The sequence below is a fragment of the Lathyrus oleraceus genome, chromosome 1 (genome assembly GCF_024323335.1).
Source record: "Lathyrus oleraceus cultivar Zhongwan6 chromosome 1, CAAS_Psat_ZW6_1.0, whole genome shotgun sequence".
In the NCBI taxonomy this organism is placed as follows: domain Eukaryota; kingdom Viridiplantae; phylum Streptophyta; class Magnoliopsida; order Fabales; family Fabaceae; genus Lathyrus; species Lathyrus oleraceus.
The window spans coordinates 23,486,897-23,510,632 of NC_066579.1; the positions used below are offsets into that span (position 1 = coordinate 23,486,897).

A 23,736-nucleotide genomic window follows, 5' to 3' on the forward strand; every position below is an offset into this window, starting at 1 on the left:
AAATGGGCCTCACAAATAACTATATACATGGGCATTAATAATAGGTTCCTCTTGGGCTTCAGGTGCTTCATCAACTAGGGATATGTGACCCCGTGAGGTAGATATCTGAGATAGGCGACTAAGGGAAGTAAAACCAGAGCCATCAAACAAGGTATCATCGACTCGTGATCTCATAGCTCTTCCCCGTCCCTCTCACGTTGTACAAACACATGTTAGGACACATGGTTAAGCCTAATTCCGTTCAGGTTGTTTTCAGTCACTGCACTTGTAATAAAATCAGAAAGTCACATCAAAATTCAACCAAGATGTAGTCAGACATAAATTCAAAGATACATCTCCAAAAGCATCTTAGACATAATCCGAGAATGCATCTCCGAATGAACTCAAGATTCATTGATGGCTTAACATCCAACCAAATGAAAATAAATGCCTATATCAACTACCTATTTCAATTGTACTACTATCTAATGTAACTTAAACAACCTATGTTACTTAAAACATCATTCAAAATACAAAAATAGAATGAAATAATATACTTACCAAATTAGAGTTGTGGATGAAAAGCTTGAATGAAGTGAGTGATAATGGAGTGAAATGCAGCAAATGAAGTAGAATGAAGCTTGATGAAACTTGTTCAAATATGGTTTGGAAATAGTTTGCAACAAGAGAGCTTACATATAGTTCTTTAAGTGACTTTTCAAAAAATGAAAGAGGAAGAAGGAACAATTTGACGCAGGTTTATGAATAAAACTCGCCTGAAGATGCATATCCGTAAAACTCTCTAAATTTTGAATTAAAGGTGTTTACGAAGATGCATATTCAGATTCATCCTTATGTTATACAGAAATATATATCCGATTTAAATGTTAGCAAAATAAAGGCGATTCATCTATTTACACTGAAGGGTGTATAAAAAAATGCGTCTAAAGATGCAACTTGAGATAATAGGGACAATTTTGACTTTTCACCGTGATAGAAAGCACCCATGAAATCTTTAAAAAATTTTCAACAACATTTCTTTTTCTAAATCCAAAATTAAAGTGGGCCTGAAGCCCATTAAGAAAAATGACTGCAAAATCGACCAAACCCACAAATAATTTCCTCCTCTGTAGAATCCCTTCATTTCGCCTCCTCTTCAAATTCTCACTACTTCCCCCGTTCCTCTCATTTCCCTACACTCTCTTTCTCTCCCATTCACTATTTCTGACCAGCTCTCCGATTAGGGCATCGTCGATATGCCCCTCTTCATCACCGACGAAGACTTCTCTCGGTTATCCGGCGACACAACCGCCGTAGCCGCAAAAGCTGACACCTTCATCCGCGGCCTCCTCAACGAACTCGACACCGTCCGTGCTAAGGCTGATGCCTCAGACATCAATGCTGAACAGAATTGCTCCCTCGTTGAGCAGAAGTATCTCTCCCTCTCTGCCGAGTTCTCCAAGCTCGAATCCCATGCTTCTAACCTCCAATCTTCCCTTGATCAACACCTCCGCGACCTCTCTGATGCCCAAGCGCAAAATCACCAATTTCACTTGCAATTGGTGCGTTTTGGAAACGTTTCGAAATTGAAATGAAACAATTCCTCTTGTTGCTAGTTATTACCGTTGAGGAAGCATTGCACTTGGAAATTGTAGTTAATCTTGTCATAATTGCAGTTATCACTGTGCTGTTTTGACTAGTTTCTAGTTTTTCGAGCTTCTATATTAAAATGAAGTTTTGATTTTTCATTTATGGTAACGTTCTAGGAGCTTAGATGCCTTATAATGTCAACTTATGTTTGTTTTATAAACTATTATTTTTATACTTATTTTATCATAAGTACATTAGGACAAGTTTGCTCAAATTGATCAAATGTTTAAAATCTTTGCAATCGGTGGCATTCATGTGTAGAGTTGTGTTGCTAGGTGTTTCCATTTTGATGTGATTGGTTATTGTTTTTTAGGTTGAGAAGGATAGAGAGATAGAGCGGTTGAGGACGGAGGTGAGCGAGCTGCACAAGTCAAAGAGGCAGTTGATTGAGTTGAATGAACAGAAGGATTTGGAGCTTAGTGAGAAGAACACTACCATCAGGAGCTATCTTGATAAGATTGTGAGTTTCTTTGCATTTTGGTGTTGTAGTTTGTTTTGTTTTTTTGGTGAATGCTTGTGTTGATGCTTGTGTTTCAATGGTGTTGTTGAAGATCCATTTGACAGAAAATGCTGCCCATAAGGAAGCACGCCTCAGTGAAGTTGAGGCAGAAATGGGAAGATGCCGGGCTGCTTGCACCCGCCTTGAGCAGGTTCAGTATAATTTTTCTTTGATTTACCATTAGTTTTACTGCCTAAGAGGTATATAAGTGCTACGTAGTTCCTTTGCTTGACTTTTTTTTCTTCTTGTAAATGACTAATTTCTAATTGGATTACAGCTATGCAATTTAGTAATGGACATTTTAAATGAGCTAGTCTGATTTGTTGTTACCTACTGCTTGTGTTATGTGCTGTGCATTACTCCTTTTGTCTTGAGTGAACACAAAACACTTCCATTTTTTATCTCACTACAACCATTTAATGCATGTAAGCAGGAAAAGGAGATTGTTGAACGGCAGAATGCTTGGCTTAATGAGGAGTTGACTACTAAAACTAACAGTTTCTTAGAGCTGCGCAGAAAACATACAGAATCAGAATCCGACACATCTTCTAAACTTGCAGATGTGAGTATAATATTATATTTTAAAACTACTATGTACTATGTACTGTGTACTTTTAATTTGTTTTTAATTTTTTGTTTGATTGTAATTTGATCTTTTGTCATCACTCTCAGGTTGAAAGACAGTTGAGTGAATGCTCTAAATCTCTGCAATGGAATAAGGATCGAGTAAGGGAGCTTGAAATGAAACTTAAATCTATGCAAGAGGTTGACAACATTCCATTCTTTTTATCTTGCAATGTGATGTATGATTCTTTACATCCGAAACCTTGCCTGATCGAGCTTTTATACACTTGTAGGAATTAATATCAGCTAAAGATGCTGCTGCAGCTAACGAAGAGCAATTATCTGCTGAACTTTCAACTGTGAGTGCTATGGCATACATGAACGCCTTCCCAAAATAAACCCCCAATTTTTTCCCTTTCAAATACTGCTATAATATGCTTAGGCATTTGGAAATAGCGGCATGGCTGTCTTACATAAAAAAAATCTTTGCAAATTTAAATATTTATATTCAATTCTTGAACTTGACAACAACCTGACGCATGGTAGATTCATAGCATATGGCTAAAGGTCATTTTTTCTTAATTATATCTTAAATTTAATCCATAGACAGTCATATTTTGCATTCATAATTTCACAGTAATTTTGACATCATTTTCATAACTTCTATTAATGTTTTTTTTTGCCATAGCCGCTTAGTGGTCTGTTCTATCATTAAATACATTGCACACAAAATAAATTAAACAATAAAGCAAATGCTGGTTTCCTTCCCTATATTTTGCCCTGTCAATGAGTTATAAACTTCAGTCTGCTAGTCACAGTCTCATAATCGAAAAATCATTTATTCATCACGTGTCAGGAATATGGCGAGTTGTGGTATCACATGTAGTTTGTCCATCTTGGAGGGTAAAATTGAATATGTTATAGGGAGAAAATGCTTCATGTATGATGCTCTTTTTTACATTATAGAATCTGAAATTTCAGCTTCAATGTAAATACCATTGAGTAAATGGTTTGTAGTCATGCATAGTCATTCATTTTTCATGGTCACTGTTTTTGTGCCAGCAACGTTTCTAAGAATGTCAAACATCCTATGTTATTCATTTTGATAATAAAATAAAATGACAGAAAAGAGAGGTGTAGTACAACAATGATGAGGATGGATGGGAGATCCTTTAAAACGTGTAAATCTTATGTTTTGGCATCTGCCACAACATGAACTTGGGCAGCTGATGTGTGCACTGCCCATTTGGACCCAAATTATCATTTAACAACTCCAATCTATATTATTCAGGATAATGAGCATAAATTTTAGTTCTGTATTTTTTTCTTACCTTTTTAAATTAAATGAATATTTGCATGTACAATGCTAATAGGTTAATAAGCTTAACGAGCTTTACAAAGAGAGTTCCGAGGAATGGTCCAGAAAAGCAGCGGACCTAGAGGGTGCTATAAAAGCGATGGAGGTGAAGATTGTTTTCTATTACACTCTTTTCTAGTGCCTGGAATTTATCATATTAGAGATCGAGTTCTTGAATACTTTTTGGTAATACATGTGTTTAAGCAGTCACACCTAAAGCAAGTTGAAGATGATTATAAAGACAGACTCGAGAAGGAATTTTCTGTTAGAAAGCAGTTTGAAAAGGTATTTTATTCTTTTGTATTGAGCAGGCTGTTATTTGAACAGAATAGTAACTAACTTGAATTTTTCTGTTAGCTGTTATTTTTTGAAGTATATTGTTATATGATATGCTTGAAGATGATTAATGCTTCAAGGGCAAGGGGTGTCTGTTTCATTTTATTTGTGGGTACTGGGTAGATATTGACTCAAAATTTATCACATGTGTGGAAATGCACATATAATCTCATTTTATTTCTATTTCTCTGCTTGTAGGAAGCTGCTGATTTGAAAGAAAAGCTTGAGAAGTGTGAAGCTGAAATTGAGACAAGCAAGAAGATGAATGAACTAAGCATTCTTCCACTAAGAACCTTCTCCACTGAACCGTATGTCTCTGTTGGTCTTTTTTTCTGTTTTGAGGCACTTGATTAGGCTCATTTTTCCCATCTTATTCTTGTGTGTGCTGCTTTTCGCTTAAGTAGCTGGAAATGGCAAGCCTTGGGGGGCATCGGAAATAGATAGAATTTCATTCTCATTTGTTTGTTGAGAAACAAGGACTGGAGTATGCAAAAATCTGCCACTTTGAAAAATGAAGTAACTCTTAGTATATTCAACTAACCTAGCAATGATAATTTTCAATCATTTGATTGTAGGGTTTTGAATACAATAGAAATTATAATTTATTTAGAAATTAGGTAGTTCAGAGGTCAAAGCTCCAATTTTAGCAGAAAAAGTGCAGGGAAATACAAAAAAAAGGAACCAAACCTTTTCTGTTCATCGACAACAAACATGCTCAAATTAACCTTGAATGATTGCCTGCTTCTCCACTTCATTTTTCCCTTTTGCATCATTGTTATTGATTGCCCGATCCCTCACTATTCATATCTGATGAGTACCCCAGGCCTGTCACTATCATAGTTATCAAAATGAGAGGACCTGTTTGATTATTGATATTTAATTTTGTTTAAATTACGATTTTAACCTAATTATGGACTCTTGGACACATAGTCAATACAAATAGGGTATTTTAAAGTAAAAACGAGTAACATATGCAAAAGACACAAGCTGATATATCATATGTGAACTTCAAAAAAATTTGAGATTTCAAGTTATAAATCTAGATGTCAAAAAAGAAGTTGCTGGCCACAGTTTAAGTGATAAATGTGATTCATTAGATTAATAAAAATGTATCAAGATTCATGTCCAAAAAAGATATGCACGAATTTTCGTATTGATTTGGTTCAAAGCATTCTAATAATCTATTTGTGACTAAGACAATAAGGTTTTGTAATTCTTGGAAATTGAAAGCAGGAATATACAGAGAGTTATGTGGAACAACACAATAGGTTGGACAGTCCTTCCATGTTCGATTTTATCACTTTGAGCTTAGATACTGGTTGATCTTCACAAGTGCTAGTGGCTTTGAGCCTTTGACTTTAGTATTTATTTGCAATGGTAATGTGATGAGGTGTTTGTGAAAAAGAAAAATTAGAAAAAGAGTGATTCATCTGCACTGTGATCAGTATAATGGGAATCTAAAACCCTGGTTTCAAACGATGATGAACTATGAATAAGTGCTGCAGGCAGTATAACTACTGTATGGGCTACACTTAATTAAAATGTTACTGTATTATCTTAAAAAATATAAAGATTGGCAACCTCATGGTTAGATGCCGCTGTAATTTTTATTTTTTAATGGCCGAGGATGAGTTATGCTATTGGTTTTGTCTAGAAAACAATGCAAGCAATAACACTTGTCCTTATTATGTCTACGGCTTACTAGGCCACACCCATGGCTGCAATGCAACCACTTCATTGTTGTCAGTCAAGTTAAAAAATACTTGTATGCTCCACTTAGGGTTTTTGTGGGCTATTGGCTAAGGTGATCTAAGAAGGAGCCTGCAACAACAAATTAACGAGATCTGCCACTTTCAAAACATTAGGATTTGGTTTCTAATAGACTCAGTCCTTGCAAAGACAGTGACGCACGAAAAGTCTAAGACCATATACAGGTTGCCATGTTTATCTAGGGGGTGTATGTTTTAGGTCTAGGAATGACGTTCTTGGTAATATATGGGCTTTTGAATGAATGTTCCCATGTTGCTAATTTGGAAAATATATTCTCAGGTATAAAGGATCATATGGAAAAAGTAACTTCTCATCTTTTGGGTTTCACATCCTTCCCTGGCTGGGTTTGAATTGGGTCATATAACACCAATTTCATTTTCGACCCCTGCTCTTTTTTTTTTAATTTATAAAAATGGTCCATCATTTTCCGCCACATGCCCCTGGCTGCCCATGTTTGACGACCACCATACAAAATCTGCCTAGACACCACCATTTTGTGGCGGTGTGAGGAAAACCCATCACTGCTTGGCCATGGGGTCACCATAGTCTTCATTTTACAACACTAATCCTCAGTATAGTACGAGTATTTCTATTTAAATGGGGTCTCTGAAAAACAAATTAACAAATATCATTGATAAAAGATAAAAGAGAAATATGACAACCAATTAACTTTTGAGCGGTTGTTTTACAATGCCTTAACCTAATAGCTTTGTTTTTACAAAAGATAATTTGATCAAGCTCTTTAATTGTAGCAATTAGCAAAAGAAAATTGTACTTTTCCTTTTCAATTCAAGTTTTGAAATTGAGTATCTCAACAGTTTATGTTCTTGATTGAAAGGTAATGTAAGTTTTCATTTTGGCATTTTGTGCATGATCAATGTATGTAATTAAATCTCTCATCAATCTTTCTTATGTATTTAGTTTCGAAAACATGCCTAATAATGTAGGCCTTTATTTTTTCCTAGGATCATATTTCTCAGTACCTTCCTATTTTGTTACAGGTGGCTGACATCTGTTGTAGCTGATAATACGGATGAAGACAATAATGCGATAGTCCCAAAACTCCCTGTTGGAGTTTCTGGAACAGCATTAGCTGCATCACTTTTGCGAGATGGGTGGAGTGTGAGTTATTTGAATTTTACTTTCAACTCTTGATCTGTTTTTTCATTTGATTTGTCGAAGTTCACACACATAAATCCTTTTTTACTGTATCCTTCTATCTGTTGAAGTTAGCAAAGATGTATGCAAAATACCAAGAGGCTGTTGATGCTCTGAGACACGAACAATTGGGAAGGAAGGAGTCAGAGGCAATTTTACAACGGGTATGACTGATGTGGTCATCTTTTTATATAACATTGATATAAGGGAATTTGGAGCAAACATCATTTATTATGTATTTCTTCATGTCTGTTTGGTACTAGTTAGTTATCATGAAGAAGCATTTTGATAAAATTTGATCTAAATTTAAAAAGGTTGAAATTTTATCGAATTAGCCCAAGTTCCTAATTTCTACCCGCGGATTCACAGAATTAGGACAGGTCTGTGTTGGAGTAAGAAAAAAGAAACAATTCCATGAGATTATAGTGACTAGACTCTTCACAAACTCGGTCCAAATACATCAAATTCCCTTCTTTTCTTCTTCTTAAGCTCGCGCTAAATACAATACAATGAGTACTCTTCAAATATATTTCTCTCTCCGAACTACTCCAACTACCTAACTGTAGTTATTCTGTTTACAAGGACCTCATGCACTTTGATCTCTAGGTTCTTGCTTACCTTTTTTCACTCAACTTTCTGCTGGGAGGTATAGACTAATTAATTGTGTAAGTATGCAACATCAGTTTGAATGTGATCGTTTTCATTTCGCCTTCAATTTGCATAAAGACCCAAATGCAATGTTAGGGACCTGCAGAAGACCCATGACATGATGTTTTTGATGCATATTAAAAATGAAATAGAAATTGACAATTGTCTAAAATAAGCAAGTGCATTTTGTGGCATTTGTTGTCAGTATTGTTCACTGTTATCTATGAGGTTTTCATATTTGTGTCGTTATATCAAGTTTATTAGTACACATTTAATTACAAGTATGTATATTTGTTGAAAGATACTGCAATCTTCTATGAATTTTTTCAGGTTCTGTACGAGTTGGAGGAGAAAGCAGAAGCCATAGAAGACGAGAGAGGTACAACTCTTTGTTGAGTTGAGTGTGATTCAGTAAATAGTTTGCTAAAGAAGATATAATTAATTCCTGTCCACTTTTTTGTCCTTTTTGTTGTGACCAGGTCCAATAAGCAATCAAAAGTTAGAACTGGATTTAAATCTTGATTCTTTTTAATTACTTTTTAATTATATACCTCCCCTGGTCCTAATTATAAGAAAAACCATTAAACATTAAAATACACGAAGTTACTTGTTGTTGTAGTAACTTTTTGGATGTTTTAATCTCAATATATCTTCACACGAAATTGTGAGATATTGAATACTTCCACCAATATTAAAAAGATATCTTTTAAATGAGGCTAAAGATATCCCCCATACACCATAAATACATCTTAAAAGTTGTAACTTTTTCTTCTAAACCGAATCAAAATTATCTCCAATTATTTTCTGTTTGATAGAAACTGAGATTCATTTTACTATATAGAGTGAATTCAGACACCCAAAGATGCATACTATAGAGGAAATTCTATGACTCATGAAGTGATATTTGACCTTTTTCCTTTAGGGGCACTTTTTGTTGTTTCATAATCACTGATTCAGCGTGAAATGTAGAATAGATATTAGCAAAATAGTAAGAATAAAATAACTATTAAATAAATATCTTCGTGCTTGAATTGTACTTTTATTATCGTTGTTGTCTAATAGCATTATATAGAGGGAGCTCAAATAACTATTAAGTTTGGTGGGACCTTTTCCTAGACAAATTTATCCTTAACAACCCAATTCTTTTTCAAAATTTTAATCTACACCATAAATAAAGGGACTCCAAAGCTAATTATTAAAATTTGGTTGACCATTTATGTGTTAACTGATAACAACAACACTTGTTTTTTTCAAATTTTAAATTTTGCTTGCACATGTTGTCACTGTAGACTGAAAGCTATGCAAGTGTATTATCTTTGTCACGTTCGGAGCCATACCTTTTTTGCTAAAGTTAATAATTGGCAATCATGCAGTGGAACATGAAAAAATGGCTGACGCATACTCTTTGATGAACCAAAAATTGCAACACTCCCTCAATGAAAATTCTTACTTGGAGAAAACCATCCTGGAACTAAAGGTTTGTATAACGAAATACAGTTTTATCTACCGTTTTTTGTTGCATTTAGATTTTATTAGTGCGGATTTTACAGGCTGACATCAAAAGGCATGAACGTGATTATAATCTTGCCCAGAAAGAAATTGACGACCTTCGAAAACAGGTAATCTGTAGAGTGTCCTTTTCATTTTCTAGTATTTTAATATGTTTGTATATCCATTTCATCAAGCAGTTTGCCTAAGAGCTTAGTTTGGAATCTTCATTTTTGTTATTCTTGTTGCTGTAATAATATGCATGTTAATGTAAATGCCTAGAAGAACTACCAAGCCTATTCTACAAGGCGGGCTCGGTTACACAAGTCAATGCATATTACTACTTGTACAAACCAAAATTTCAGTTAGACCACTCAGTCTTTGTTTTAAGTTTCTCTTTCTCCAATCCAGTCCCATTTAATTGGATTATGTTCCATTTGTATTCTTTTCCCACTTGAGTCAAATTGGTCTTCTTCTGTCATGACCAAATTATCTTATTTATGCAAATTCGGTGGTTGTTGTTAATCCTGATGTTCAGTTTTTGTGCATTTGTGATAAAGTGCCAACTTTATCCCTGAATCCGGTATGTGATTTTGGTGCAACGAAAACTTTCTTTGTAAAGCGACAAATTTCAGCTTCAACTCAATGAAAATGTTGTTTTTCTAGTTCTTGCTTAGCAAGTTTTCTTCTAGTTTGTTATTGTAACTTCTTGTGCCAACGTAGTTGTCTCTGGATGACCACCATCTAATTCTGTTTGCATTGTAGTGGCCATTGCCATGATTTTAACTTCACAGCCTCTGGTATGGGCCAGTTTATTGACAAACTTTCTTATATTTAGATTTATTAAAGAATTTAATCTGTACAGGTGACAGTACTTTTGAAGGAATGCCAAGACATACAAGTTCGTTGTGGGTCTTTTGGTAATAATATCAATGCGAATGCAACTAATATTGCCTCAAGAACAAGTACAGACACTGAAGCTGAAAACATCATATCAGAGCACCTTGTAAGTTTTTTTTTGATTTATTTTATCTCTTAGTTTTTGAATTTCTGCATTTCATTCTCGCATGTAATCATTTCAATTTGGGAATTGAGACACAGTTAACCTTCAAGGACATTAATGGACTAGTTGAGCAGAATGTTCAACTCAGAAGCCTTGTACGCAGTCTCTCTGGACAACTTGAAAATCAGGAGGTGGAATTCAAGGTTGGATAGGAATTTTGTTTTTGCCCTCCTTATGCTGCCGAACATAAAGGCACCTAGATTATATGGTTATCATTTTATACAATTGAATTGCAGGAAAAACTTGAAATGGAACTCAAAAGACATACTGAAGAAGCTGCTTCTAAAGTTGCGGCTGTTCTGCAGAGAGCGGAAGAGCAAGGACAGATGATTGAATCGCTTCATGCATCTGTAAGCATTTAGTGTTTTTGATCTTAGGATCCTGCAGGAATGTTTAGAACCTTGGGAGGGGGTTGGGGTTTTCTATAAAAGAGAGGACACTGCAGGTCCTGCTGTGATAAAAATACCAGACTTATAGAACCCTAAATATAATTTAACTAAGTGTTGGTCTGAATGCTCCATTTTATTATGGCCCCTTCGTTTTCTAGTATTATTACTTCTTTTACTTGCGTTTTATTCTCATTATTCGTGCCTCAGAATTCTTACTTTCAATTCTTACTTCTTGTAGGTTGCCATGTATAAGAGGTTGTATGAGGAGGAGCATAGTCTTCATTTATCTCACACCCATTCTTCAGACGCTCTTGCAGGTTACTTAATTGTTTATTTGCCGCCTCTGACTCTAAAATCTGTTCCCTCCCTCCTCACCCCTTCTGGTGCAATTAATTTGAATGGAAATGGGGCTTGATGGGATTGCCAACCTTCATTCTTCATCTTTGCTAAAAAGTTGTCATTTTGTAAACAATTTTTTTCAATAAAAGGTTGTATTTGTGTACATCCAATGTAAATAGAAGGTAACCCAAGTTTCACCATAGTAAAAGCAAAAATAAGGCATAGAAGTCATGGTGACACACCATAAGGTTTTTGATATCTTTTGTTTCTATAGATATCCAAGTCTTGGGGTCCTTAGGTTTTCATAATTGAATTTGTGATATCCGAATGAAAGTCGAAAGTAAAAACAGCACATAATCTCTTCGGAGAACATCTTAGTTTTAGTCAATACACCAAATTGTTCTGCTATAACTTGCTTCTCTTTGGTGTTTAGGTCATTCATGATTTCTTCAAGGGTTCTTCAATTATTGAAAAGACCCTTGTTTTAATTTTTTACTTGTTAGTGTTACTACCTCCAATCCAAAATACATGACTCATTTGAAAAATTTCCTTGTCCCTTTTTACAGGACCCCTTTTATTTTTCAGCTATATTAGTTATTTCTTTACTAAATCCTAAACCCTATCCCTTGTATTTTTTAACTATATTAGTTATTTCTTTACTAACACACCCTAATCATCTGGCATTTTTTCTTGCAACCAACCATTAGTACTATCATTGGAATATAAACTTATTCTCTCTCTCTTGAAGGATAAACTTATAGAAACAAAATCAATTGTTAAAAAATTTAGTAGTGGCTACCAACTAATCACCTCAATTTAGGTAACATAGTTTTATATTTAGGGAAAGAGTACTGTGGCAGTATGTTGTGTATGTGCACATAAAGTATTGCTGTTATGTTATGAAAGTTGCGAGTTTGCATTGAATGTTATAATGTAAATAAGCTTTTAGTTTTGAAAATTACCAGCTGGCATGTTACCTTATATTAGTTGTGTCTTGATTTTTCAGCTGCTGCAGAAATTGGAAGAAACAACGTCAAGACTTCAATTGAAAGTTCACAGGTAAAGATACTGTAACAATACTTGAATACAATTATAATCGCATACTCTTTGTTGATGAAAATGCTGCCCAAGTTTAAGCTATTTGGTGAAGTCTTATACTCTCCGTGGTCCTATTTATAAGAGAAAGTTGACTGTATACTGTATATTATACAGTCTAGATACATTGATTATTCAAGAACTTAAAAAGTAAATTTTCTCTTATAAATAGGACCGGAGGTAGTAAATGATTTGTAAATAATATGGCACCTTGTAGAGTGCCTGTAGCAACCCCTGCAAAAATGTAATTTATTAGATCGACAAATTAACCTCAAATTTTTTAAATAAAAATCCAAACTTATCCCTGAGAAAATATCAAAACTTTAGGTTTTTATCCGACTTCTCTTTTTTTTTTATCCAACCTCATGCTACAACCATTGTAACTTCCGTGTTTTTTTCCTTTTCCAAATCAACATCATTTTCAATATTATTTTTTCACGGCAACTTCATTATTTTCATTATTATGACTCTACCTTCTTTCATGTGTTTATTTTGTATTCTTTATTGTTGTTTTGTTCCTTGAGTTTCATACCATGACTCATTTTTTCATGTTTTTTTTTTCATTTGTATTTTATTTGAAACATTGAATATTGTGTTTGAGTTGTTTATGAATGGACAAATTTCTCTTTGGGAAAATATACTCAAAACTGTTGATACGCAGGACTATTTTACTTAATATGAATGTTGTAGAATTTTAACTATAAAAGGATAAATTTGTTTTAAAATCCCTCCCTTCCCCTTGTGAACAACCATATATTTAATTAAAATCCTTTTTCTCCACTCCTCTCCCTTCTTTTGAACCTAACACATTTAATTAAAATACCTCCCCTCTCATTCCCTCCCTTCCCTATCTCTTCGATTAAAATTCTTCCCCTCCCCCTCCTGTTGAACCAAACAGACCCTTAACGGTGCTCTTGTGTGTGCTATTTTGACTATCCTTTGTGTAATTTTAACAACATACATAAAAAAACTTAGCTAAGCCGTGAAGAAAGCGAACATGATGACTGGGAAAAGCTATAATATAGTTATTCTATTTAAGGAATCACTTGTTTTAATTTTAAATGCTTAGATGAGTTATTTTAAGCCTTGGAGGTTACAACTTATTTGGTTTAAATATCAGAAACAACGAAATCGATTAATTATTATTAACATATGTTCATGTTTGTGCGTTCTTCTGTCTGAACTTTCATGTGTATTATAAATTTCTTGTTTTATTTCCCATCTTAGAATTTGGGTTGGGCCTAACTCATCCCTACAAAACCGGCTTGTAAGGTGAGGGTTGCCCCCACTTATAAATGCAACACTAGTCATATCTCTTAGCAATGTGGGACTAAATCTACCCCTTCATAGCTAACACAATGAAGGTGTTAGGGGCTACAATGAAGACAAGCCAAAGTGCCGCAATTAAGTCGACTAGAGGCGGACCACAATTAAGGCGGAAAGTCCAACAGTACCTTATGTCAAATCTGAACTTTTTTATATTATTTATAATACTAGGATGTGAGTGTTTTAGGTTTGTCTGATCTTTTTCTTATTTTATGATTATTCCTCTTTCTTATTGTATACTTCTTTGTTTGAAAATTGAAATTATTGTGATGTAACCTATCAAATGTTTTTTTGTTACAATAATTTGTCAGATTATTAGTTGTAACCTTTTCATGGTATGTATCGATCCAATGATGGGCCGTATATTTAACATTTATATATATATTTTTTGTTTTCATTATTATAGGAAGCTGCTAAGAAGTCTCTTGAAAAAGCTGCAGAGCGTGTAAGATGTCTTGAGGATGATTTAGCAAAGTCTAGGTAAGGTTTTACTAAATTGATATGATATTTTTTATTGTTGTTTATTATGTATTTTACTATAAGTCTATTGCCTCATAACTACTACTTAGGACATATTGAGACTAAGCACATCCCTTGACATCCAGCATAATGAGGTGCCTGAGGCTGCAATGAAGATAGCCCCAAAATTACTGATATAAAAGTGGCCAAATGCGGACTGCAATTGATGTGGTTTTTCAACTTACATTTTCATGCGCAACAGTAGATCCTTGATATGCTCTAATACTACCCTATAATTTGTGTTAAGGGTCTAACGCAACCTCACAAAATTTGATTTGGGATAAACATACCCCTTCACACCTAACACAATGAAGGTGCTGAAGGCTGCATTGAAAGCCCAAATTTGCCACGATTAAGGCAGCTAGGAGCAGGGCTGGCTTTAAGATGGCTATCCAACATTTTAATACTGTTCCTAGTTACTATCATGTAGTTTGCAATAGCCAAATGACCAGAAATATCCTGTTTGTGTCCTAAATTTTTTATTTTTTCCAGTGAAAAAGAGAGACTAGGATTTGGAGTTCTCTTCTATTAGTAGAAATAAGGGGTAGAGTTTGTCCCTCTCAATAGCATTGCTCAGTATAATATTATAATTGGCTGAAACTTAGAAATATTCTAATACTACTAAATTAAGAACATTAAGTTATACTGGTTACTTATGGCTACTTGGTGCTTCAAATTTCCTATTATGCACATCGGCTTCAAATTTTCTATTATGCACATTCACTATGTAGTTCTATAGTGGGTTGCCTTTTTTCATGTGTCAGCAATTTCTATTTCTATACAATTATGCCTCTTGTTGGTTAATAGTGTTCAAAACTTATTTTCATTGAGTATTTCTTTTGATACATTGATTGAATAGTATAGATGGCCTAAAGAGAAACTATAGAACAGTTTCCCAGGTATCCAGTGTTATATTTGTTCAACTAAAATAACTGAACTAGTTAATGATCCAGGTTTACATTACATGTATAATGTATCACTCATAGTTGTTGATGTAACAATATTTTTAAATTTTCTGACCATCTTTGCTAATCCAATGTTAGATATTGTGTGTGTGCTTGTCAAACCTATAAGACCCTTTTATATTAATCCCATTCTTTTAATGATTCTTTGGATTATCAAAAGTTCATGATCCATCTACTACTCTTGCTTTCTTTTTAGCTTCATAGCTAATTTCTTAGGCTGAACTTTTGCGTGTTTTCAGGAGCGAGATTATTGTATTACGATCAGAACGTGATCCATCTACTACCCTTGCTTTCTTTTTAGCTTCATAGCTAATTTTTTAGGCTGAACTTTTGCGTATTTTCAGGAGCGAGATTATTGTATTACGATCAGAACGTGACAAAATGGAACTAGAAGCAAATTTTGTTAGAGAGCGGCTCGATAGCTTTACGAAGGAATTTGATTTCCAGGCAATTACTTTCTGTGATATCAAGTGTTTTGTTCATGCACACCTGTATTGTACTAATTTATGAACTTTTTTGAGAATATAGAAAGCTGAAGCAAAAGGCATTTTAGCAAGAAATGTAGAGTTTTCTCAGCTAGTTGTCGACTACCAACGAAAATTGCGGGAGAGTTCAGAGTCATTGAATGCTGCTGAGGAGCTCTCTCGGAGACTCTCTATGGAGGTTGAGATTTTCTTGAAGTTAAAAATGTTTCTGATTACATTTTTGTGAACTTTGAACAAAGATATATTCTTTCCTTAATGAACTCATTTTCTGTTGTTATTTCAGTTGTCTGCTTTAAAGAATGAAAAGGAAGTCTTATCAAATGCCGAAAAGAGAGCATCTGATGAGGTTCGCAATTTATCTGAAAGGGTGTACCGCTTGCAGGTCAGGATTATTCCTTATTTAATACTTATATTTCTCAAATTTTGCATATTCTTACTCTTTCCATTCTAGGCTACATTGGGTACCATACAGAGTGCTGAAGAAGTTCGAGAGGTAGATTATTCTCCTCAATGTGTTACGTTATTACTTTTCCAATACTTTCTTTATGGAAGTTCTATCTGTTTTCTAATATGTAGGAAGCAAGAGTTGCAGAGAGGGTAAAACAAGAAGAACATTCAAAGCAATTGGAGGTGAGTTTTCTTCTTTCTTGGGAATATTCTCTATTTACCGGTGAATATTCTCTATTGCGAGTCCCATTATTGTGCTGTGTTTCACGGGTCTCTGCTTCTGATTTTCTGGCGAGTTGGTTTTCCAACTTTTTTCTTCTACTGTCTGTGTTCATGTTCTCCTCCAGCGTGTTCATTCCGTTGGTCGTCACCCGTCATCACCATGCTTCAACTAGCTGCACATTCTAAATTCTAAATCTATATCAAAAGATTATTAAATAAACAAAGACATTTTATGATGTCTACAATCTCTCATGCTACACACTTGTTGATTCTCAGTTATATTTATTTTATATCAATCACTCATTTCGTGTCCTATATAGCTTTTAAAGTTCCTGTATCCCCACGTCCATGATGTATCATTCCTTTCCTGATGTTGAACACATGCTTTTATAGTACATATTCGGCATTTTTTATTGCTATTGTTTTATCTCAGAGGGAATGGGCTGAAGCCAAGAAAGAGTTACAGGAAGAGAGAGAAAATGTGCGGAGACTTGCTCTTGATCGAGACCAGACCATGAAAAATTCTCTGAGACAGGTTGAGGATATGAGCAAAGAGTTAACTAATGCACTGGGTGCACTTGCATCTGCAGAATCTAGGGCTGCTGTGGCTGAGGTATTTTTTTGGTTGCTCTCTTTTGTATGCTTTATTTTTATTGTTATTAATTGTTCTACTTGTAAAGAAACATTGGTCTCTATGCACAGGCAAAACTCTCAAGTATTCAAAAACAAATGGGTTCCACAGATGGGAAGGTTTGTTTTATTAGTATTGTTATGAATATCTTTCTACCACGTTTCCCCTTTTCAAATATCTGAGGATCATTTTGGTTTTTTGAGTTCCTTTTTGTTTAGAAAATGGAAACGTCATTAGTTGCGAACTTGCGATGGTATGGTTAAATAAATATAATGAAAAACTTGTAACGTGATAGTGCGAGACTTTTTAATTTCCAACACTCCCCCTCAAATCTAAACGGGACTCTTATTTTCTTTTACCCGTTTGAGACTTGAAAAGTTTTTTTATTCTTTTTATGGGCTTGTCCTCAATGGCCATTTGGCTACCGGTACCCTCTTTTTCTTTTCATAAACCTGTTATTGAGTCTCAAGGCCCAGCCCAGTAGTTTTTTTGTTAGCTAGGGGATTTGACTCTGATACCAATTGGGGATTATTGCGCAGTCCGAATAGTGTTGTATATTAGTTTACTTTGTGTTCTTAAGTGTGGAAGCCCATAGCCAAAAGTTCAAATCAATGGACTCAAGTGTTGGACTCAAGCTCTCTACCACTTATAAACACTTTCATTTTCTTTGTTTCCCTCCTATGTGGGACTTAGTTCCAACATATATTAATTGGTGTTTAATTAGATTTTCCACTGTCGCTTTCTTGCAAACTATGTTATTTTCTTCTCCCGTTAATTCTAACACCTTGTATTACTGAATACAGCTTGTCAATATGGATTCAGTGAGTGGACCTTCCATTTTATCAAATGATGAGGTGGGCGTGCATTTATATATCTTGATTTCACCTCTACTGCAATGCATTTGCTTGTGCCATTTTTTATGAAATAAACCAATATTTTCTGTTATTAAAGTGCACTGTGTTCAGTTGAATATATACTGTAGGTAAGTGAAAACCCTGTTGCTTAGTCTATTTGGGGTGAAGCCTCCTTCTGTTTACTTGTGAATAAAATTTGGGTGACTTCCTCACCCTCTTTGGAAAGTTAATACCTACAAATAACAGTAACACGATGTGGACTACCCGCTAATACTTCCTTCCGCTTATTTACAAATAACAATTGATATATTTTAATGGTTGATTTTTCTATCTAGGATGAGACAGATAAAGATCCCGTCAATATTTTAAATCTAAACTGAAGAATTAACTGCCCGGTTATATGAGTTATAAATATTTGTTACTATAAAGTAGGAGGTATCATATAAAACAAAATCACGCAGTAGTATTTATTTGGCAGATTCAAAGCAAATTCATGTAGTATTTCAACTTCCAAGCATTTTGCTCGTGATAGCAAAAGGCTTGAATTGATAGGCTTTGAGCTTGAAGACTCTACTAAGCTACGTGTGCTTTGAGATTATGAACTTTGAGCTTTAGAGGATATTAATCATAGCTATTATGTTTTTCCATTCATTTATAGTTGTGCAGGAAGATTATATGATTTATGCAAATATGGATTTAAAAGAAAATGGTTTCCAACAAATTATAATATCTTAAAAAATGCAAGGCCTAATAACTGAGGTTGTAGTCAGCGAAGGATACATAATGTAAATTACTTGGGGCAAGGTCATATATACCATAAATTGATATAATAATACATGTTTAACTATCAATAAAATGAAAAATTATTAAACGACTTTTACTAAAATTAAATAATTAACTTAACTTCCGTCTGTCCCTGGTTGTGTTAGCTTTGAAGGAGTGGATTTAGTCCCACATTGCCTGGAGATATTGCCTGTGTTGTGTTTATAAATGGAGGCAATTCTCACCTTACAAGCTGGTTTTGTAGGGATGAGTTAGGCCCAACCCAAATTCTGAGAACAAGTTTTACCGAAAAGTTGATTAGACAAAGTATGTCCATAGTGGTCCAAGTGATTGTTTTTGTATGGACATGAATGTTCTATTTATATAGCACGTCATCAACTAGAAAAGTCTTCGATTGTTACACTGTTGCACAGGGCTTATAATCGGAATGAAAGTTTTTCTTATTTATTTCTTGACGTGTGTGAATTCTCCCAAGATAAAGCAAATTTAAATTTTCCTTTTTTACATTTAAATTTTTCTACAGTGCATTGGAATGTTGGACTTGTGTTGCATTTCTGTTTGACATTTACTTTCTTAACCTGCTCTAGGTCACTGCTGAATTGCAAACAGCAAAAGAAGAGATTGAGAAACTGAAAGAAGAAGTACATGCTAACAAAGCACACATGCTGCAGGTTATCAATTTATTCTTTTCAATCATTTGATTTTAAAATTTTAACTAAACTAACTGCCTCTTTACATTTTACATTGAAGTATAAAAGCATTGCTGAGGTGAATGAAGATGCACTGAAACAAATAGAAAGTACACATGAGGACTACAAGATAGAGGTACTCTAGCATGGCTGAATCTTGAAATGTATTTCAATGCCATTTGTTGTTTTTCAAAATAGGCTTAATTGTATTTTTAGCCCATCTATTATTGCTAGAATTTCTGGCCCTTAAACATTTCAGATCAAAATTAGTTCCTCAACTTTTAAATTGATAAAATCAAGTCTTCTCCATCACCTTCCTTTTTCCTAATATTAAAATTGTCAACTTCTCTCAATCTGTTCAAAATTTTCACATATTAAATCAATGAAATTGTAAACCTTCTCTACTAAAAAACACACCAATCAATCCAGTGAATTTCACTGAAAAGTAAAAACAAAAATACAAATTCCAGTCCTCAAAACCTAACAACACATTTTACAAAAACTCTAAAAGTTATCAAAATTTCATTGTACTATACAAATTATTTTATGACTCAACTCTCTCACTGTACTACTACTAGGGCTATATTTTCTAAACTTTTGAATTAAAGGGGCGTTGGTTAGTTTGAAAAAACTAGAGCCACAGCAATCCCACACTCCAAACTTGGAGGCCTAAAAGTCTAATTAAACCTGCTAATTATATTTTGTTTGTAAACACATTTAGGTTGACAATACAAAGAAAGCTCTAGAAGCTGAACTGCATTCACTTAGAGAGAAGGTTTCAGAGCTTGAAAAGGAATCTAGTTTGAAATCTGAAGAGGCGGTATCTGCAACTACTGGAAAGGAAGAGGCTCTGACATCTGCTTTGGCTGAGATAACAAATCTTAAAGAAGAAATTTTAACCAAAACGTACGTTTTATCTTTGTACTGCATTGATAATTTTACCCCTTCTTTGGCTAGATGTAACTAACATTTTATGCATACAGTTCTCAAATTTCAGAGATGGAAATTCAGATGTCTGGTTTAAAGGAACACCTAGACAAGGAGCATCAGAAATGGCGTTCTGCTCAAACGAATTACGAAAGACAAGTTAGTACACATTTTTTCTTTAGATAGTATTGGAGTTGTTTGTTTGATTTGGTTGGTTATCTCGGATGCTGGACTGCTGATGCTATTTGTGACTACTATTTAAATTCAAGTAGCTGGAAAATAACGAACCTTACTTTGGCTTATCATTAGTTATTTAGGAGTGTCGACTGCTTTCCTGCATCGATTTTTTATTTATGGGTTTATTTTCTGTCTTGGTCTCCAATTTTGTGTAGTTTGATCCACTTTCACTGATGTAGTTTATCCTTGTATCAGAAATGTGTAAATAAAGTTGGTCTTCTTAATATGCCTGTGTGCTTATTCATTAATGTGGTAATGAAAGTGGGTGTGATGTGCTGTTTCTCTTAAAATATGTAAAGGAAGCTTTTTCTCTATTTGCACTCTTTTTTTACGCCCATTTCTCCATCTGGGAGTCTTTGTATTGCTTAAATGCGGGTAATCTTTCGTAGCTCCTTTATCATCAAAGCTTACACACATATATTTGACCTCTATCATGCCATAATTACATGCAAATATCTTATTGATTCTTTTGATATTTTTCCTTATGACTTTCAAGCTTAATCCTCCTATTATTTTTCCCTTCTGGATTTCTTGTCTCTGATGATTTTGCAATATTGGAGTCTTAAGTGGGGATGGCATACCCAAAAATTAGCATCATGTTTTTTTATCATTTGTTATGTTTTATTCTATTTTGCTAATTTACCACTTTGTTTTCATATATATATATATATACACATATATATATATATATATATATATATATATATATATATATATATTATATATATATATATATATATATATATATATATATATATATATATATATATATATAATATATATATATATATATATATATATATATATATATATATATATATATATATATATATATATATATATATATATATATATATATATATATATGACGAATACATGTTATTCCATGACTTCTTTCTACTGCAATTGCTTGTTTGTTCAGACAAATATTGCAACTTCGGAATATTTGATTTCTTTTCCCTGCTTCTAATCTTTGATGATTTGTATTTCTCAGGTTGTTCTCCAGTCTGAGACTATTCAGGAGTTGACTAAAACATCTGAATTACTAGCCTCGCTGCAGGAGGAGGCATCTAAATTACGTAAATTAACTGATGTTCAGAAAATTGAAAATGTAAGATTTCCTATCAATTTAATATTTAAGTTTACTATTTGTTTCATTTTCAATACATGAGTACACTATATTTTAATTATGTCTCTCTGTTAAGTTCAGAAATTCATTGTGGTGTCTGAAACCCATGAAAGAATCTGTACGTTAAATATCAGTGATTTTTCTCGATGAAATGTTTGAATAATGTTACCTGAGGTTTTATACCCATATTTGGCTTCCAAATGGAATAAGTGGGCATAGTTTCAGATTGCACATCAGTGGTATTGGCTAACAATTTTGCGAGTTTGTCAAGCTGAATTGAAAGGGGCCTTAATAAATTGCTTAGGTGGCACACCACTGAATGCATCTTAGGAAGTAGTGATAGCTTTATTGCTCCGTTGTAAATTGCATCTTTTATTTATTTTCCTTGTAATTTCCCAGTATATAAATTAAGCAAGTATGCTGCAAAGTATATAAAGGAAGTAAATTGCATCTTTTTATCTTTCTCATTCTGAAATAATTGTTTGTCCCAGTTATTGTGCAATATTCTCATGCTATTGATTTTACATGACTTTGGTTTGCATCAATCTATGATGTGAAAATATAATGAAACATTATTGGATAGGTGTTTAAAACATGTTTTCAATGTGATTGATTGTTGTTTACTTAATCAAAGAAACGTTGTTCTTTTCTTTAGAAACAAATTGCCTTGTTAACAAAGTGGGTCATTAAATATTTGTTACCAACTTACCATTAATTTTGACAAGATCTTGTTGTCTGTTTTAAGGATCACGTGAATCTAAACTCCATACTGTGCCTGTCTTATATGTAAGGCTAGGCTTCTGATAATGCTTATTGCACACTTCATATATAATCTAAAGTCATCTGTGTCATAATATATCATTTTTCTTATTGGTTTCTTTCATTGTTGTCAACCTAATTCACCACATATATATTGTTTTGACAGAATGAACTAAAAGCTAAGTGGGAAGAGGAGAAGGCCAGACTTGAGAAGTCTAAGTACGATGCTGAGAAAAAATTCGATGAAATCAATGAACAGGTTTTTTAAAAATATCTTGTGCGATTAATTTTTATGTATTTTAGTAACGAAAGATTCTTGGTTTTTCTTTTGCGTTAAATTGTGTGTATGGAGAAGGAAAAAATACAAGCTATTACAATTTGAATTTGGCGTAACTCACCCGACAAAACAAACTTTTAAGGGAAGGGGTGCCGTACTTTATAAACTCTTTTAGGCTCTATCTTTGACTAGTGTGGTTTTTGGTTTTACCAATACACACACAACACTATTTAACTTGGTGCGTGGATATATACAGCGGGTGGCCCAAGTTGTGGATATGTGGGATTTTGTTTTTTCAATACAGCCCCCTCACACCCAACATACAAACCTTGTAATATATGTATGTGCATGTTTCTATTTAAGTGATTCAAGGGCCACTTATAGGGTGACTCCATTTGAAGTGTTGCGGTAAGAATGCCGTTAATAAGATATTATGTTCCAAGTATGGTGTATGTGTATTATAAGTTTGAATGCGAGCATCAAGTCTATCACATGAACTTGAATGATCAACTGGTGTGCTATCAAGGGCAGTGGCAGTTTTTGTAGTCACATGTGTCCTCCGGTTTCGTTAGCAATAGTAATGTTTGAGTTGTGGTTTACGTAATTGGATCAAATGCATGTGTTTAGGGGAAATTAGATATGAGTATTTGACCTATAAGCCTTGAAGAGAGATCTATTTATGATATGTAGTTTATAACATATTGAGGATTATTAATTTATGGAAGACAGAACTATGTAGCCATCATACTTACATTTTTATGCTATGTTGGTTGCCACCATTTTATTTACATAATCAACCACATCAACATTTTTTTCAGAATAAAATCCTACATAGCCAACTGGAAGCGCTGCATATTCAACGGGCTGAGAAGGAGCGCAATGCTGCCGGTATTTCATCTGGAAATAGTGGTGATACATTTGGTGATGCTGGCCTTCAGAATGTTGTTAATTATCTCCGCCGATCGAAAGAAATTGTAAATACCATTGTGTTTCTGATATTGTCTGTTTCTTTCAATTCTATGTTAATTTCTTGGGTTGTAATACTATTTCTCTTCTTTCACAGGCAGAAACAGAAGTTTCATTGTTAAAACAGGAAAAGCTACGATTACAGTCACAGGTAATATTTGTTGTACATAGACATGGCAGCAAAA

General features: G+C 34.0%; 1 protein-coding gene across 2 annotated transcripts in view; it reads left to right on the forward strand.

Moving 5' to 3' along the window:
• Nucleotides 1–1,103: 1,103 nt before the first annotated feature.
• The window catches only part of LOC127137567 (nuclear-pore anchor), a 29,451-nt gene continuing 6,818 nt past the window's right edge, over nucleotides 1,104–23,736 (forward strand). The window contains exons 1-36 of one of the 2 annotated variants that reach the window (XM_051064051.1): nucleotides 1,104–1,541; nucleotides 1,943–2,089; nucleotides 2,181–2,279; nucleotides 2,562–2,690; nucleotides 2,801–2,893; nucleotides 2,986–3,051; nucleotides 4,066–4,155; nucleotides 4,257–4,334; nucleotides 4,584–4,693; nucleotides 7,157–7,277; nucleotides 7,385–7,477; nucleotides 8,292–8,340; nucleotides 9,335–9,438; nucleotides 9,512–9,580; nucleotides 10,315–10,455; nucleotides 10,545–10,655; nucleotides 10,749–10,862; nucleotides 11,140–11,218; nucleotides 12,247–12,299; nucleotides 14,068–14,141; nucleotides 15,490–15,592; nucleotides 15,674–15,808; nucleotides 15,914–16,012; nucleotides 16,082–16,123; nucleotides 16,207–16,260; nucleotides 16,733–16,912; nucleotides 17,002–17,049; nucleotides 17,734–17,784; nucleotides 19,155–19,238; nucleotides 19,318–19,392; nucleotides 19,978–20,162; nucleotides 20,240–20,342; nucleotides 21,415–21,531; nucleotides 22,475–22,567; nucleotides 23,404–23,559; nucleotides 23,649–23,702. In XM_051064051.1, the coding sequence (XP_050920008.1) occupies nucleotides 1,236–1,541; nucleotides 1,943–2,089; nucleotides 2,181–2,279; nucleotides 2,562–2,690; nucleotides 2,801–2,893; nucleotides 2,986–3,051; nucleotides 4,066–4,155; nucleotides 4,257–4,334; nucleotides 4,584–4,693; nucleotides 7,157–7,277; nucleotides 7,385–7,477; nucleotides 8,292–8,340; nucleotides 9,335–9,438; nucleotides 9,512–9,580; nucleotides 10,315–10,455; nucleotides 10,545–10,655; nucleotides 10,749–10,862; nucleotides 11,140–11,218; nucleotides 12,247–12,299; nucleotides 14,068–14,141; nucleotides 15,490–15,592; nucleotides 15,674–15,808; nucleotides 15,914–16,012; nucleotides 16,082–16,123; nucleotides 16,207–16,260; nucleotides 16,733–16,912; nucleotides 17,002–17,049; nucleotides 17,734–17,784; nucleotides 19,155–19,238; nucleotides 19,318–19,392; nucleotides 19,978–20,162; nucleotides 20,240–20,342; nucleotides 21,415–21,531; nucleotides 22,475–22,567; nucleotides 23,404–23,559; nucleotides 23,649–23,702 (3,705 nt within the window). In that variant the 5' untranslated portion in view covers nucleotides 1,104–1,235. The remainder of the gene's footprint in view (nucleotides 1,542–1,942; nucleotides 2,090–2,180; nucleotides 2,280–2,561; nucleotides 2,691–2,800; nucleotides 2,894–2,985; nucleotides 3,052–4,065; nucleotides 4,156–4,256; nucleotides 4,335–4,583; nucleotides 4,694–7,156; nucleotides 7,278–7,384; nucleotides 7,478–8,291; nucleotides 8,341–9,334; nucleotides 9,439–9,511; nucleotides 9,581–10,314; nucleotides 10,456–10,544; nucleotides 10,656–10,748; nucleotides 10,863–11,139; nucleotides 11,219–12,246; nucleotides 12,300–14,067; nucleotides 14,142–15,489; nucleotides 15,593–15,673; nucleotides 15,809–15,913; nucleotides 16,013–16,081; nucleotides 16,124–16,206; nucleotides 16,261–16,732; nucleotides 16,913–17,001; nucleotides 17,050–17,733; nucleotides 17,785–19,154; nucleotides 19,239–19,317; nucleotides 19,393–19,977; nucleotides 20,163–20,239; nucleotides 20,343–21,414; nucleotides 21,532–22,474; nucleotides 22,568–23,403; nucleotides 23,560–23,648; nucleotides 23,703–23,736) is intronic. The other variant, XM_051064093.1, reaches the window with a different exon arrangement.